Source organism: Entelurus aequoreus, linkage group LG17 (genome assembly GCF_033978785.1).
Source record: "Entelurus aequoreus isolate RoL-2023_Sb linkage group LG17, RoL_Eaeq_v1.1, whole genome shotgun sequence".
Taxonomy (NCBI): Eukaryota; Metazoa; Chordata; class Actinopteri; order Syngnathiformes; family Syngnathidae; genus Entelurus; species Entelurus aequoreus.
The window spans coordinates 26466881-26484777 of NC_084747.1; the positions used below are offsets into that span (position 1 = coordinate 26466881).

Here is a 17897-nt window from a genome sequence, read left to right on the forward strand (position 1 = left end):
TATATATATATATATATAATACATATATACATCATATATATACATATTTACATACTGTATATACACAATATATATATTCTAATACCGTAATTTCCGGACTATAAGCCGCTACTTTTTCCCCCCGTTCTGGTCCCTGCGGCTTATACAAGGGTGCGGCTTATTTACGGCCTGTTCTTCTCCGACACCGACGAAGAGGATTTCTGTGGTTTTAGTACGCAGGAGGAAGACGATGACACAATGATTAAAGACTGACTTTTCATATACCGGTAGGCTGGTTATTTTGATAACGTACAGGCGAGCACTTTGTATTACTTTGCACCGTTGTATTATTTGTACTCTGCACGAATGCTGTTCGCCATGTCAAAGATGTGAAAGTTTGATTGAATGATTGAAAGATTTATTGTTAATAAATGGGACGCTTTGCGTTCCCAAACAGTCATCTCTGTCCCGACAATCCCCTCCGTGGTAGCAGGAACCCCTATATACTACGGTAATTACACATCAAAACCCTGCGGCTTATAGTCGGGTGCGGCTTATATATGGAGCAATCTGTATTTTCCCTTAAATTTAGCTGGTGCGGCTTATAGTCAGGTGCGGCTTATAGTCCGGAAATTACGGTATATATTATATAATACATATATTTAATATATATATTTTATATGTATATATTATATATATATTATGTTACTAATGTTAGCATGCAAGCCTTGATTGATTGATTGAGACTTTTATTAGTAGGTTGCACAGTGAAGTACATATTCCGTACAATTGACCACTAAATGGTAACACCCCAATAAGTTTTTCAACTTGTTTAAGTCGGGGTCCACTTAAATTGATTCATGATACAGATATATACTATCATATATACCATCATCATAATACAGTCATCACACAAGATAATCACAATGAATTATTTACATTATTTACAATCAGGGGTGTGGAGGGGGGGGTTAGGATATGGACATCAAGTAGTGGACATAGAGAGAGAGAGAGAGAGAGATCAGAAGGCATAAGAAAAAGTATCTGCATTTGATTGTTTACATTTGATTGTTAGCAATCCGGGGAGGGTGTTAGTTTAGGGTTGTAGCTGCCTGGAGGTAAACTTTTATTGCGGTTTTGAAGGAGGATAGAGATGCCCTTTCTTTTATACCTGTTGGGAGCGCATTCCACATTGATGTGGCATAGAAAGAGAATGAGTTAAGACCTTTGTTAGTTCGGAATTTGGGTTTAACGTGGTTAGTGGAGCTCCCCCTGGTGTTGTGGTTATGGCGGTCATTTACGTTAAGGAAGTAGTTTGACATGTACTTCGGTATCAGGGAGGTGTAGCGGATTTTATAGACTAGGCTCAGTGCAAGTTGTTTAACTCTGTCCTCCACCTTGAGCCAGCCCACTTTAGAGAAGTGGGTAGGAGTGAGGTGGGATCTGGGGTGGAGGTCTAGAAGTAACCTGACTAGCTTGTTCTGAGATGTTTGGAGTTTAGATTTGAGGGTTTTGGAGGTGCTAGGGTACCTTTGACTCATTGAACGGATGTACGCCTCAGTCATATATTTTGTAATTGTTTTTATTATTTTCTGTTAACCATTGACACGCTAATGTTAGCATGCTAGTATGCTAGCTGGTTCTGCAGGTCTCCACCCAAGAGTCACTGATGTTGTCACTATCCGGCTAGCGTGCTAACTGTTAGCCTTTGAGCTCGGCCTTTCGGCATCGGTGGCCATCTTTAGCGAAAGGACATTTTCCCAGTTGAAACATGTGATGTTTGCCTTTCAAGGCTCTGACCACCAACCATCTGGAGAACATCCGCCTGATCATCAGCTGGGTGCTGCAAGTCATCAGAGAGCAGCTCTACAATTGGCTGGTCCAGCAGGGAGGCTGGGTGAGTCACATGACCAACAGTGCTGGATGAATCCACCTGATGTTTGTGTCTTGCCTTGCAGGAAGGAGTGATCCGCGTGTGGTCTCGCTGGAGGACGCTCACCTTGGTGGCGTCCGTGATTTTGGTGGCCTCCTTTGTCTTCTACAGGAGGACACGCTGACTCAGCAGCCACCATGTACTGTTCACATGTAGCAAGATGGTTCCAGACTCTGAATCCTGAGGAGCGATGGAGCAAAGCAGGGGTGACGTTGAGATTCATTTGCATATTTGTGACATCACTGGTGATGGAAGCTGCTGACGTGACACACAACTCCATCTTCTTGTCGCACTTTTACTCATCGTCATTTGAGGACCTCTCCATGTGCCAAACACTGCTGGTTTCTTTCTGAAGTACACAATCCTGCACAAGCCGTACTTCAGCTTTGTTTACACAAATAGGAGAAATGATTTGCCTGCACCGACTCCAATAAAAGGTCTTCTACTGTACGTGTGGTGTGAGGTGTTCTTTTCATCTTCTCTCAGCATGCATTGTCTAATAATGATGATGCACACGTCCTGTAAACAACCTTCAAGTGGACCTTCTTCTTCTTCTTATCTGCACTTTTGCTCTTTAACGCTTCCCAGAAAAGACCCAAAGACATCAATATGTCACCTCACAATATTACACGTAATATGTGAAGTCGCAATATTACACGTAATACGTGAAGTCACAATAATACACGTAATATTTGAAGTCACGATATTACACGTAATATGCAAAGTCACAATATTACACGTAATATTTGAAGTCACAATATCAGACGTAATATTTGAAGTCACAATATCACACATAATATGCAGTCACAATATTACACGTAATACATGAAGTCACAATATTACACGTAATATGTGACCCCAAAATATTACACGTAATATGTTAAGTCACAATATTACACCTAATACGTGAAATCACAATTTTACACATAATACATGAAGTCACAATATTACACGTAATATGTCAAGTCACAATATTACACGTAATATGTGACCCCACAATTTTACACGTAATATGTTAAGTCACAATATTACACGTAATATGTGACACCGGTATAGCTCGTTTGGTAGAGTGGCCGTGCCAGCAACTTCAGGGTTGCGGGTTCGATCCCCGCTTCCGCCATCCTAGTCACTGCCGTTGTGTCCTTGGGCAAGACACTTTACCCACCTGCTCCCAGTGCCACCCACACTGGTCTAAAAATGTAACTTAGATATTGGGTTTCCCAATGTAAAGCGCTTTGAGTCACTTGAGAAAAGCGCTATATAAATATAATTCACTTCACAATATTACACGTAATTTGTTAAGTCACAATATTACACGTAATATGTGACCCCACAATATTACACGTAATATGTTAAGTCACAATATTACACGTAATATATTAAGTCAAAATATTACACGTAATATGTGAAGTCACAATATTACACGTAATATGTGACCCCACAACATTACACGTAATGTGTGAAGTCAAAATATTACACGTAATATGTGAAGTCACAATATTACACGTAATATGTGACCCCACAACATTACACGTAATATGTGACCCCACAATATTACACGTAATATGTGACCCCACAATATTACACGTAAAATGTGAAATCACAATATTACACGTAATATGTGACACAACAATATTACACGTAATATGTGACCCAACAATATTACACGTAATATGTGACCCCACAATATTACACGTAATATGTTAAGTCACAATATTACATGTAAAATGTCAAGTCACAATATTACTCGCAATATGTGAAGTAACAATATTACATGTAATATGTTAAGTCACAATATTACACGTAATATGTTAAGTCACAATATTACACGTAATATGTTAAGTCACAATATTACACGTAATATGTTAAGTCACAACATTACATGTAATATGTGACCCCACAATATTACACGTAATGTGTGACACCACAATATTACATGTAATATGTGACCCCATAATATTACATGTAATATGTGAAGTCACAATATTACACGTAATATGTGACCCCACAATATTACACGTAATATGTTAAGTCACAATATTACATGTAAAATGTCAAGTCACAATATTATACGCAATATGTGAAGTCACAATATTACACGTAATATGTGACCCCACAACATTACACGTAATGTGTGAAGTCTCAATATTTCACGTAAAATGTGACCCCACAATATTACACGTAATATGTGACCCCACAATATTACACGTAATATGTTAAGTCACAATATTACATGTAAAATGTCAAGTCACAATATTACACGTAATATGTGACCCCACAATATTACACGTAATGTGTGAAGTGTCAATATTTCACGTAAAATGTGACCCCACAATATTACACGTAATGTGTGAAGTGTCAATATTTCACGTAAAATGTGACCCCACAATATTACACGTAATATGTGAAGTCACAATATTACATGTAAAATGTCAAGTCACAATATTACACGTAAAATGTGAAATCACAATATTACACGTAATATGTGACCCCACAATATTACACGTAATATGTTAAGTCACAATATTACACGTAATATGTTAAGTCAAAATATTACACGTAATATGTGAAGTCACAATATTACACGTAATATGTGACCCCACAACATTACACGTAATGTGTGAAGTCAAAATATTACACGTAATATGTGAAGTCACAATATTACACGTAAAATGTCAAGTCACAATATTACTCGCAATATGTGAAGTCACAATATTACACGTAATATGTAATGTCACAATATCACACGTAATATGTTAAGTCACAACATTACATGTAATATGTGACCCCACAACATTACACGTAATGTGTGACACCACAACATTACACGTAATGTGTGACACCACAATATTACATGTAATATGTTAAATCACAATATTACACGTAATATGTCAAGTCACAATATTACACGTAATACGTGAAGTCACAATATTACACGTAATACGTGAACTCACAATATTACACGTAATACGTGAAGTCACAATATTACACGTAATACGTGAAGTCACAACATTACATGTAATATGTGACCCCACAATATTACACGTAATATTACACGTAATTTTACACGTGCGTGACAAATCTCAACTTCCACGGCAAATTCCCTAAACCTTTCCTGTGTTCTGAAGCCGACTACTTCCTGTCCCTCCCGTGAAATGTGTCGCGTGAAACATTGGCGCTTGGTACTGTAAAACGTGCGCGGCAGTTTGAAGCGGTGGTAGTGAACCAAGACGTGTGGAAGAGGTTCCTCCTGCAGGGACTGTGGGCGAGAACAAAACCAAACGCTGGTACGCTGACAGCAATCTGATAAAAAAACAATCCTTTTTAATGATTTCAGTTGACTGTCCGTGCATGTTGAGAAAGGCGCTGAATTTCAAGCGTCGTAAAACGTGTCCAAACCAAAGTCCGGCTGTGGTTGTCATTATTCATGTTCAACAATGATTCCTTAGACTCACGAAAGGAGAGCTAGCCTGACCATCAATACTGACATTGTGTCCAAAATGGCCGTCCGGTGTTGACGAAGTCATTACTGGTGAGTAAACTCTGGTACCAGAAACAGACGAACAGGTCTTTGACTCGATCAAGAGAACCGGTTCTGGCCCAGTGAGGACTGTTGATCGTGCCTGAGATCTGTGATCATGGTTCTGAAAAGGGTTTGGATGTGGGACTAAAAGAACTGAAGAAGACCCTTCTTTCCTACTCACGGACATTGGCCGAGCTCTTGGTCCTTCTCCGAAAAGATTTAGAAGGTAGCCCCTTGAGCGAGTTTTCTGTAATCCTTGAAGTCCGTTTGGATGCCGAGGATGGAACAGACCTAAATGGAACCAAAAACATCAGCTCTCAAAATCAGGCTTTCTGCACGTATATCGGTAAAGCTCCTTGAAATCATTTTAATGCAACTTAAAACAAATGTAATGCCCACCGGGAAGGCTGAGGGGTGTAATCATTATATATAATAATAACAATGCAAGTAAACATTTTTCTCGTTTCTGTAGTATTTTTTAACACTGGGTTTGTATTGTTGTTTTTGGTATTGAAAAACTGTACGGAACAAAGAAAGGAAGAAGTGCTGGCGTGGAAGTAGTCTTTGGCACTTCAAGTACAGTATTTTTGTTTCATCTGACATCACATGGACAAAGATAAGACCTTCTGGAGGAAAGTTCTGTGGTCAGATGAAACAAAAATGGAGCTGTTTGGCCACAATACCCAGCAATATGTTTGGAGGAGAAAAGGTGAGGCCTTTAATCCCAGGAACACCATGCCTTCCGTCAAACATGGTGGTGGTAGTATTATGTTCTGGGCCTGTTTTGCTGCCAATGGAACTGGTGCTTTACAGAGAGTAAATGGGACAATGAAAAAGGAGGATTACCTCTAAATTCTTCAGGACAACCTAAAATCATCAGCACGGAGGTTGGGTCTTGGGCGCAGTTGGGTGTTCCAACAGGACAATGACCCCAAACACATGTCAAAAGTGGTAGTCAGGCTAGAATTAAGGTTTTAGAATGGCCTTCCCAATGTCCTGACTTAAACGTGTGGACAATGCTGAAGAAACAAGTCCATGTCAGAAAACCAACAAACTTAGCTTAACTGCACCAATTTTGTCACGAGGAGTGCTCAAAAATTCAAGCAGAAGCTTGCTAGGAGCTTGTGGATGGCTACCAAAAGCGCCTTATTGCAGTGAAACTTGCCAAGGGACATGTAACATGTAAGGTGGGGCAGTATAGCTCGGTTGGTAAGAGTGGCCGTGCCAGCAACTTGAGGGTTCCAGGTTCGATCCCCGCTTCCGCCATCCTAGTCACTGCCGTTGTGTCCTTGGGCAAGACACTTTACCCACCTGCTCCCAGTGCCACCCACACTGGTTTAAATGTAACTTAGATATTGGGTTTCACTATGTAAAAGCGCTCTGAGTCACTAGAGAAAAGCGCTATATAAATATAATTCACTTCACACTTCACTAACCAAATATTAAAGGCCTACTGAAACCCACTACTACCGACCACGCAGTCTGATAGTTTATATATCAATGATGAAATCTTAACATTGCAACACATGCCAATACGGCCGGGTTAACTTATAAAGTGCAATTTTAAATTTCCCGCTAAACTTCCGGTTGAAAACGTCTATGTATGATGACGTATGCGCGTGACGTCAATGGTTGAAACGGAAGTATTGGTACACCATTGAATCCAATACAAAAAAGCTCTGTTTCCATCTCAAAATTCCAAAGTATTCTGGACATCTGTGTTGGTGAATCTTTTGCAATTTGTTTAATGAACAATGGAGATATCAAAGAAGGAAGTTGTAGGTGGGATCGGTGTATTAGCGGCTGGCTGCAGCAACACAACCAGGAGGACTTTGACTTGGATAGCAGACGCGCTAGCCGACACTAGCCGCCGACCGCACGGATGATCGGGTGAAGTCCTTCGTGTTGATGAGCAGATGAGCAGATGAGGGCTAGCGTAGGTGGACCGCTTATGTTTTTATCATAGCTCTGTGAGGTCCCGTTGCTAAGTTAGCTTCAATGGCGTCGTTAGCAACAGCATTGTTAAGCTTCGCCAAGCTGGGAATTATTAACCGTGTGGTTACATGTCCATGGTTTAATAGTATTGTTGATCTTCTGTCTATCCTTCCAGTCAGGGATTTATTTATTTTGTTTCTATCTGCATTTGAGCCCGATGCTATCACGTTACCTCAGTAGCTAAAGAGCTTCGCCGATGTATTGTAGTGGAGATAAAAGTCACTGTGAATGTCCATTTCGCGTTCTCGACTCTCATTTTCAAGAGGATATAGTATCCGAGGTGGTTTAAAATACAAATCCATGATCCACAATAGAAAAAGGAGAGAGTGTGGAATCCAATGAACCCTTTTACCTAAGTTACGGTCAGAGCGAAAAAAGATACGTCCTGCACTGCACTCCAGTCCTTCACTCTCACTTTCCTCATCCACAAATCTTTCATCCTCGCTCAAATTAATGGGGTAATCGTCGCTTTCTCGGTCCGAATCTCTCTCGCTGCATTGTAAACAATGGGAAAATGTGAGGAGTCCTTCCTCCGGTGACGTCACGCTACTTCCGGTATAGGCAAGGCTTTTTTTTATCAGCGACCAAAAGTTGCGACCTTTATCGTCGTTGTTCTCTACTAAATCCTTTCAGCAAAAATATGGCAATATCGCGAAATGATCAAGTATGACACATATAATGTATCTGCTATCCCCGTTTAAATAAAAAATAATAATTTCATCAGGCCTTTAACATTGCTGTATGTATACTTTTGACCCAGCAGATTTGGTTCTAAATTCATCAAAGAACCAAACTTCATGAATGTTTTTTGTGACCAACAACTATGTGCTCCAATCACTCTATCACAAAAAAATAAGAGTTGTAGAAATGATTGGAAACTCAAGACAGCCATGACATTATGTTCTTTACAAGTTTATGTAAACTTTTGACCACGACTGTATATAGCCTAATGTTTGTGCACTGTTGTCTACTGATGCATAAAAAATTTGTCCGCCGATAAAACACTATGATCACCGAAACAACATTGCCGAAAGCGAATGACGTACGCACTTGCTACTGTAATGTTTTTCAGACAATATTTGTTGTCTAAAATTTAGATTTTCTTTTGAAAGGACATGTTCCATATTCAAATTGGGGTCTTTTGAGTCATGATAACAATTGAGGTCTTCGGTTGACGTACTACTGTATCAACAGCCAGTGTGTACTTTGTTGTGTGGACAGAAACGTAAGCCCAAATAAGTAACTGCACGCTCAAAAACAAGCCAAAAAGACGACAACCCCGCAACTCATGAAATTTGCATGCGACTTTAGAAAAAGAATAAAGAACGTTGCTTGTAATAAGCAGACTTGGCAACAATGGCAGGTATTCATAACTGATGGACGTACTTATAGTTTCTCACCTGCCCTAGACTACTCAAAGAGTCGCAGTAGTGAAATGTACGTACCTGCTTGAATTTGCCTCGAAGCCTGTCCACATCCTCCTGTAGCTTAGTAGATTGTGAGTCTTCATAGCTGCAATTTTGGATCATGTCCAGAAGAGACACGACGGCTTTTAGCCGTTTTCTGACACACAGAGAAAGAAAACAAAGTAGAAGTTTGTGACCAACAAACTCATCAGCACACTGCTTTTTACACACCAGGATGCCGGCTTTTGAAGCTTAATTATGAATCATTAAAGCTCAAAAGTCAAACAATTTTAGGTCTTGGCAATTTGTTCACTTATTGTACAGAGGTACATACCGAACCTGGACCCCAATATCGAAGTACATCCTGAACTGTAACCATAATACCAAGGTACGTACCGAACCTGGACCCCAATATTGAAGTACGTACTGAACCTGGACCTCAATATCAAAGTCCGTACTGAACCTGGACCTCAATATCGAAGTACGTACAGAACCGTAACCATAATACGGAGGTACGTACCGAACCTTGACCCAAATATTGAGGTACGTACCGAGCCTGGACCCCAATATCAAGGTACGTACTGAACCATACCCATAATACCAAAGTACGTACCGAACCGCATCCATAACATCGAGGTACGTACCGAACCGTAACTATTATACCGAGGTACGTATCGAACCGTAACCATAATAACGAGGTACGTACCGAACAGTAACCATAATAACGAGGTACGTACCGAACAGTAACCATAATAACGAGGTACGTACCGAACCGTAACCATAATACCGAGGTACTGTACGTACTGAACCGTAACCATAATACACAGGTAGGCACTAAACCGTAACCATAATACAGAGGTACGTACCGAATCGCATGCATAATATCGAGGTACGTACTGAACCGTAACCATAATACCGAGGTACGTACTGAACCGTAACCATAATACAGAGGTACATACTGAACCGTAACCATAATACTGGGGTACGTACCGAACCATAATACAAAGGTACATACTGAGCCGCGACCCCAATATCGAGGTACGTACTGAAACGTGACCATAATATTGAGGTACGTACTGAACCGTGACCATAATATTGAGGTACGTACTGAACCGTAACTATAACACGGAGGTACGTACCGAACCTTGACCCAAATATCGAGGTACGTACCGAGCCTGGACCCCAATATCAAGGTACGTACTGAACCATAACCATAATACTAAGGTACGTACCGAACCGCATCCATAATATCGAGGTACGTACCGAACCGTAACCATAATAACGAGGTACGTACCGAAACGTAACCATAACGAGGTACGTACCGAACCGTAACCATAATAACGAGGTATGTACCGAACCGTAACCATAATACCGAGGTACGTACCGAACCGTAACCATAATAACGAGGTAAGTACCGAACCATAACCATAATACCGAGGTACGTACTGAACCGTAACCATAACACCGAGGTAGGTACTGAACTGTAACCATAATACCGAGATACATACCGAACCGCATCCATAATACCGAGGTACGTACTGAACCGTAACCATAATACCGAGGTACATACTGAACCGTAACCATAATACTGGGGTACGTACCGAACCATAATACAAAAGGTACATACTGAGCCGCGACCCCAATATCGAGGTAAGTACTGAAACGTGACCATAATATTGAGGTACGTACTGAACCGTAACGTAAAGAACCGTAACTATAATACGGAGGTACGTACCGAACCTTGACCCAAATATCGAGGTACGTACCGAGCCTGGACCCCAATATCGAGGTACGTACTGAACCATAACCATAATACCGAGGCATGTACCAAACCGCATCCATAATACAGTGTTGGGATTGAAATCATCCAAATATGATTAGCAGCAAAGTAGAAAACCGTCAACGTTGTGGCTTGGAGAGTGAACAGTAAGCTAGGTACACAAAGCTAACTAGCAAACTTGTCTCAGTGCTCCTGATCGTCTTCCTGTCCTACAATTCGGTGCGGCGTTTAGGTAAGAGGAACAGCGAGTACCTACGGCTTAGGCCAGCGTTGAACAAGTTTTGTTTTGGATCCTATTGTAGTGGGTTTATATAATTCACTCACGGAACTTTTGTTATTGTTATAGAGCGTTCCAAAGAAAACAAAGTCTGAATGTCATTAAAACAATTAGTTCCATCTTTTGACACTCCTTTGACTCCCGTCCTTACACGCTACAATAGTTCCTTAAAAAACGCGGAAGTGATATTTTGACGCGAAAATAAGGGTTTAAAAATGCAGACTTCCGCGTTTTGGCGGGCATTTCACATGTCCCCAAATATCAAGGTAAGTATCAAACAGTGATTGTAATACTGAGGTACGTACCGAGCTGTAACCATAACAGAGGTACATACTGAACCACAATCCCAATATCGATATATATATATATATATATATATATATATATATATATATATATATATATATATATAATATAATATATACTATAATATATAATAATAGAACCATAATACCATGTTACATACCGAAACGTGATCCTAAAGTCAAGGTATGTACTGAACCGCAACCCCAAGTACTGAACCGTAACCATAATATCGAAGTACATACTGAAAACATAACCATTATACCATGGTAGATACCAACCTGTGACCCAAACATTGAGGTAAGTTTCAAAAAGTGATTGTAATACCGAGGTATGTACCGAACCGTAACCATAAAACAGACGTACATAGTGAACAACGATCCCAATATCCCAATCCGCGCTGCCATCTTTCAAACAGGTCCCGAAATAACTGCTATTGGTTATCCATACGAAATAACTTACTTTAGTTTGTTGTCTACTCTGCGTTGAAGAAGACATTTCCATGTAACAGCAAAGCCATGATAAAAGGAAATCTGTCAGGGCACAAAATATCAGATGTAAACAAACAGATCGTAGAAGAAGTTAGCAGCTTAGTACAACTTGACTTGCTAATATATAATAAGGGAAACTGGACTCTTTGGGGGAGAATTTTGCCTATCAGGATAGGCTCCAGCGAACCCGTGAGGGACAAGCGGTAGAAAATGGATGGCTGGATTTACAATCCTTATGTGAGACAAGAACACATATGATTTTTATTACGATTCTGAAGATGAAAAAACGCTTGCAAGATGCGGCTAATGGGAGTTTTGACGTCCCTCGAAAACAACTTCAAAACTCCCCCATCAACATTTTATATACACACTGCAAGTCTATACTGTATTTTCCACACCACCCACTAAATCTTAGAAGAATTTTTTTTTTACAAATATTAACCGCACCAGATTATGAATCGCAGAAATATACGTTGTGAAATGATTTATTTACACAGAAATATTCTGTAAATTTTTTTTTACATATCTTAATTGTTTCCAAACTAATATATGGAAATATTTTTTTTTCCTCCTAAAATGTGTTGAGTGCGCTCTATAGTCTGGAAAATACGGTATTTGGAAGGTTCTTTTTCAAGGATGAAATGAAATCTTCAAATAAATACAAACAACATTTTGAATGTTCTCTAATTTCCACAGGGTTTGAATGATACAAATACATAACGTGACCTCAATCTTGGTGTTGAATTAAGTCTAACTTGACCCGGGGAACATCCGCTTAACTTTGTTCGCGTTCATGATTGTCTTGCTGTAACATGAAAAAATAAAAGCATGCTTTTACATTGGAAATCTCGTACAAAACAACAATAATGTACAGTATTTCCTTCTTCTGTCTTTTCCTTCCAGGTAGTTTTCTGTCAAACACACCATCCGATATTATTTCAATGTCCTCGGCTGGCGTTATGAACTCTTTCTGCTTCAGTATGATGCAGACTAGCATTGCTACACTCCAACTGCTTCTCCAAGTTAGCTCTTCACCCCAATTTTTACTCGCAACCTCGAGCGTAACAATCAGTCGACAGCTTGTATCGTGAAAAACTCAGAAGCTGACGCACTCGTATCTCGAGGTACCAACGTCGTCATTTTCTCCGTGATACACGCGGCCTATGTAGCTTAGCATCGGATCATAGAAAAGTAGCATACCTCACCTCGGTGAAGAGTTTCGCCCCATGAGAAGCCCCGTGTCTTCGGCCGATTTGCAGCCCCTGGTCGGTCCCTATCTGAAAGCCTTCATGGTACCCGTCGCCGCGGAACCTGCGGGCAGAGAGTGATGATTCAGCACATTCAATTGTTGAGGTTTTGGGGTTACCAGGCGGCGACAACTTTGGCCTTTGGAGGTTGCATCAGTTCCAATTAAGACGTGTTACCAAAACGTAACCATTATACCAAGGTATGTACCAAACCATAACCATTATACCAAGGTACGTACCAAACCGTGACCATTATACCAAGGTACATACTAAACCGTAACCATTACACCAAGGTACGTACCAAACCGTAACCATTACACCAAGGTACGTACCAAATTGTGACCATTATACCAAGATACGTACCAAACCGTGACCATTATACCAAGGTACGTACTAAACCGTAACCATTACACCAAGGTACGTACCAAACCGTAACCATTACACCAAGGTACGTACCAAACCGTAACCATTACACCAAGGTACGTAACAAATCGTGACCATTATACCAAGGTACGTACCAAACCGTGACCATTATACCAAGGTACGTACCAAACCGTGACCATTATACCAAGGTACGTACCAAACCGTAACCATTATACCAAGGTACGTGCTAAACCGTAACCATTACACAAGTATAACCCATTTACCATTTACGTACCAAACCGTAACCATTACACTAAGGTACGTACCAAACCGAAACCATTATATCAAGGTACGTGCTAAACCGTAACCATTACACCAAGTTACGTACCAAACCATAACCATTAATTTATAAATGGTTGATTTATATAGGCTAGTAAGGTAAAATTTTGTACCTGACAAGTTTCGGCTATCTTGCTTCTGCAGCCTTCCTCAGAGGTGTCACGTGATGTTAGTGTGACGTCATCTGTGACGTGTTATATGGATTGTTCCATCCCACCTGAGGTGGGATGGAACAATGACGTCACACTAACATCACGTGACACCTCTGAGGAAGGCTGCAGAAGCAAGATAGCCGAAACTTGTCAGGTACAAAACTTTACCTTACTAGCCTATAAAAATCAACCATTTATAAATACACATTAGTAGGCTAAATTAACCTCTTTAACACATAACCATTAAACCAAGGTACGTACCAAACCGTAACCATTACACAAAGGTACGTACCAAACCGTAACCATTACACCAAGGTACGTACCAAACCGAAACCATTATACCAAGGTGCGTGCTAAACCATAACCATTACACCAAGGTACGTACCAAACCGTAACCATTAAACCAAGGTATGTACCAAACCGTAACCATTACACTAAGGTACGTACCAAACCGTGACCATTATAGCAAGGTACGTACCAAACCGTGACCATTATACCAAGGTACGTACCAAACCGTAACCATTAAACCTAGGTACGTACCAAACCGTGACCATTATACCAAGGTATGTACCAAACCGTGACCATTACACCAAGGTACGTAACAAATCGTGACCATTATACCAAGGTACGTACCAAACCGTGACCATTATACCAAGGTACGTACCAAACCGTGACCATTATACCAAGGTACGTACCAAACCGTAACCATTATACCAAGGTACGTGCTAAACCGTAACCATTACACAAGTATAACCCATTTACCATTTACGTACCAAACCGTAACCATTACACTAAGGTACGTACCAAACCGAAACCATTATATCAAGGTACGTGCTAAACCGTAACCATTACACCAAGTTACGTACCAAACCATAACCATTAATTTATGAATGGTTGATTTATATAGGCTAGTAAGGTAAAATTTTGTACCTGACAAGTTTCGGCTATCTTGCTTCTGCAGCCTTCCTCAGAGGTGTCACGTGATGTTAGTGTGACGTCATCTGTGACGTGTTATATGGATTGTTCCATCCCACCTGAGGTGGGATGGAACAATGACGTCACACTAACATCACGTGACACCTCTGAGGAAGGCTGCAGAAGCAAGATAGCCGAAACTTGTCAGGTACAAAACTTTACCTTACTAGCCTATATAAATCAACCATTTATAAATACACATTAGTAGGCTAAATTAACCTCTTTAACACATAACCATTAAACCAAGGTACGTACCAAACCGTAACCATTACACAAAGGTACGTACCAAACCGTAACCATTACACCAAGGTACGTACCAAACCGAAACCATTATACCAAGGTGCGTGCTAAACCATAACCATTACACCAAGGTACGTACCAAACCGTAACCATTAAACCAAGGTACGTACCAAACCGTAACCATTACACTAAGGTACGTACCAAACCGTGACCATTATAGCAAGGTACGTACCAAACCGTGACCATTATACCAAGGTACGTACCAAACCGTAACCATTAAACCAAGGTACGTACCAAACGGTGACCATTATACCAAGGTACGTACCAAACCGTGACCATTACACCAAGGTATGTGCTAAACCATAACCATTACACCAAGGTACGTACCAAACCGTAACCATTACACCAAGGTACGTACCAAACCGTAACCATTACACCAAGGGGACGGCGTGGCGCAGTTGGGAGAGTGGCCGTACCCGTGCTGAGGGTTCCTGGTTCAATCCCCACCTTCTGCCAACCTTGTCACGTACGTTGTGCCCTTGAGCAAGATTCACCCTTGCGCCTGATAAGTCGTGGTTAGGGCCTTGCATGGCAGCTCCCGCCATCAGTGTGTGAATGGGTGAATGTGGAAATAGTGTCAAAGCGCGTTGAGTACCTTGAAGGTAGAAAAGCGCTATACAAGTATAACCCAATTACCATTTACGTACCAAACCGTAACCATTACACCAAGGTACGTAAATGTGACCCAAATATCGAGGTACGTATCAAACCCATCCATCCATCAATTTTCTACCACTTATTCCCTTCGGGGTCGCGGGGGGCGCTGGAGCCTATCAGCTACAATCGGGCGGAAGGCGGAGTACACCCTGGACAAGTCGCCACCTCATCGCAGGGCATGTATCAAACCGTGATTGTAATACTGGGGTAGGTATTGAATAATAATATCGAGGTACGTACCATACCGTAACCATTATACCATGAATTACCATTACCATGAATTGATTTACGTGGACCCCGACTTAAACAAGTTGAAAAACTTATTCGGGTGTTACCATTTAGTGGTCAATTGTACGGAATATGTACTGTACTGTGCAATCTACTAATAAAAGTTTCAATCAATCAATTAAACCAAGGTACGTACCAAACCGTGACCCAAATATCGAGGTACGTAACAAACCGTGATTGTAATACTGAGGTAGGTACCGAACCGTAACCATAATACCGAGGTATGATCTGAACCGTGACCCCAATACCGAGGTACGTTCGAACCGTGACCCTAATGCTGAGGCACCTAACGAAACGTGCCTTTCATACTGCGCACCGTGACCGTCATAGCGACAGAATGTAAAACAACAAGAGGACACTTTCTAACATTGAAAACAGCAACTCACTTTTCATCCGCCATGACAATGCAGTCAAAAATATCTCCATTGGCAGAGTCCCGGGCCATCATAATGTCAGAATTATTATTTGTCATTTGTGTTATTCTTCTTGTAGCCTTTTTTCCGGCTTTTTTTTTTACTTCTTCTTCGTTTTCTTCTTCTTTGTCTATTTTTTTTATGGCGGCTCGCCACCACCACTTTTAGTGCATGTCGCCACCTACCGTACCGGAGTGTTACCTGACTCATGTCAATGCAACCTTATAGGACTTTTTATGGAGCCTTTTGTTTACATGTCAAATGTTGTTGTACATCAACAAGTCGTTTTCATAAAAAAATTAAAGTTACATAAAAAAAACTTTCAAATCCTTGCCGACTTGGCAAATATTACATTAATAAACAACTCTTTGTCTGAGGAAACTCAAAATGTTCTAAGGTGGTGTTAATAAAAATATGTCTTTCAGGGATATCCTAAAATAGTTTATTGAATGGCAATTCAGGTGTGGCTATGTATGTGTGTAGTGTGCATATGTATGTATATATCTATTATTTATGTTTATACAAGTTCAATAAGTTTGTACATAGAGTGAACAGGTAGTTCTAGCTCAGAGTAATTTATGATTTAAAGAAAAGGGGTGGGATTAAATTAGTGTAAACTTCTTCTCACTCCTTTTCAAATATGTAAAAAAAATAAAATAAAATAAAAAAGAAAGTCCAATGCTCATTTGTTTTCGTTTTTTATTCTCTATTGTTTACATTTTGTTATAATGGCTGTTAAGGCTATAGCACTGTATTGGATCAGGCTTGCTCTTGTTTTTATGCATATTGGAAATAAAAATATATCAATCAATCAATCAATCAATCAAAAATAACAAAATGGGATGGATGGAGGACAAAAATATCCATCCATCCATCCAACTTCTTCCGCTTATCAGAGGTCGGGTCGCGGGGGCAGCAGCCTAAGCAGGGAAGCCCAGACTTCCCTCTCCCCAGCCACTTCGTACAGGACAAAATATATTACATGTAAATATTTTCCTCAAGTGAAAGAAATACAATTCAAAATAATTAATGTATTATACCCGAGCAATATTTTTTTTAGACAAACATGTTGTTTTTGTAATGTTAGTATAGAAAATGTGAATAATTTATTTTTGGAATTAAAAAAAAGTACATTCAAGGTTTTGAGCAGTCTACATTTTCTATAGAACAGGGGTTCTTAACCTTTTTGACCTCGGGGCCCACATCTTCCACTACAGAAGGGACCAGAGGCCCACTCAAATATTTACTATGAATTAAAAATTGTACTCTTCATTGTAATTATATTCAATAATTACATCTATTTATTTAACACATAAACCCAAGAGCTTAGGCAAGGCCGAGTAGAAAAAATAAGTATGGCTTTTTTTTTTTTTTTACATACAAATATGTTTTGCTCAAATAAACTAATAATGAATACATTAGACATTAGACAAACTTTAATGATCCACAAGGAAAATTGTTCCACACAGTAGCTTA

At 40.1% G+C, this 17897-nt stretch overlaps 2 protein-coding genes across 3 annotated transcripts in view; one reads left to right on the forward strand and one right to left on the reverse strand.

The window, feature by feature from the left end:
- Window positions 1–2356, forward strand: part of zgc:153993 (uncharacterized protein LOC767645 homolog) — a 17712-nt gene extending 15356 nt beyond the window's left edge. The window contains exons 5-6 of the mRNA XM_062025399.1: window positions 1772–1876; window positions 1938–2356. Coding sequence (XP_061881383.1) covers window positions 1772–1876; window positions 1938–2036 — 204 coding nt within the window. The 3' untranslated portion in view covers window positions 2037–2356. The remainder of the gene's footprint in view (window positions 1–1771; window positions 1877–1937) is intronic.
- lto1 (LTO1 maturation factor of ABCE1) lies at window positions 1546–16609 on the reverse strand. Of its 2 annotated transcripts, XM_062025401.1 has the most exons (6): window positions 16395–16609; window positions 12893–12998; window positions 11659–11729; window positions 8876–8993; window positions 5617–5726; window positions 1546–2092 (listed from the first exon to the last, which is right to left on the reverse strand). In XM_062025401.1, exons 1-5 carry the CDS (start codon window positions 16478–16480, stop codon window positions 5655–5657), a joined length of 453 nt encoding a protein of 150 aa, XP_061881385.1. In that variant the 5' UTR covers window positions 16481–16609; the 3' UTR covers window positions 1546–2092; window positions 5617–5654. The 2 variants fall into 2 exon arrangements, with proteins under 2 accessions (XP_061881385.1, XP_061881384.1); XM_062025400.1 differs by lacking the exon at window positions 1546–2092 and having other exon boundaries at window positions 5215–5726; window positions 16395–16607.
- Window positions 16610–17897: the final 1288 nt, after the last annotated feature.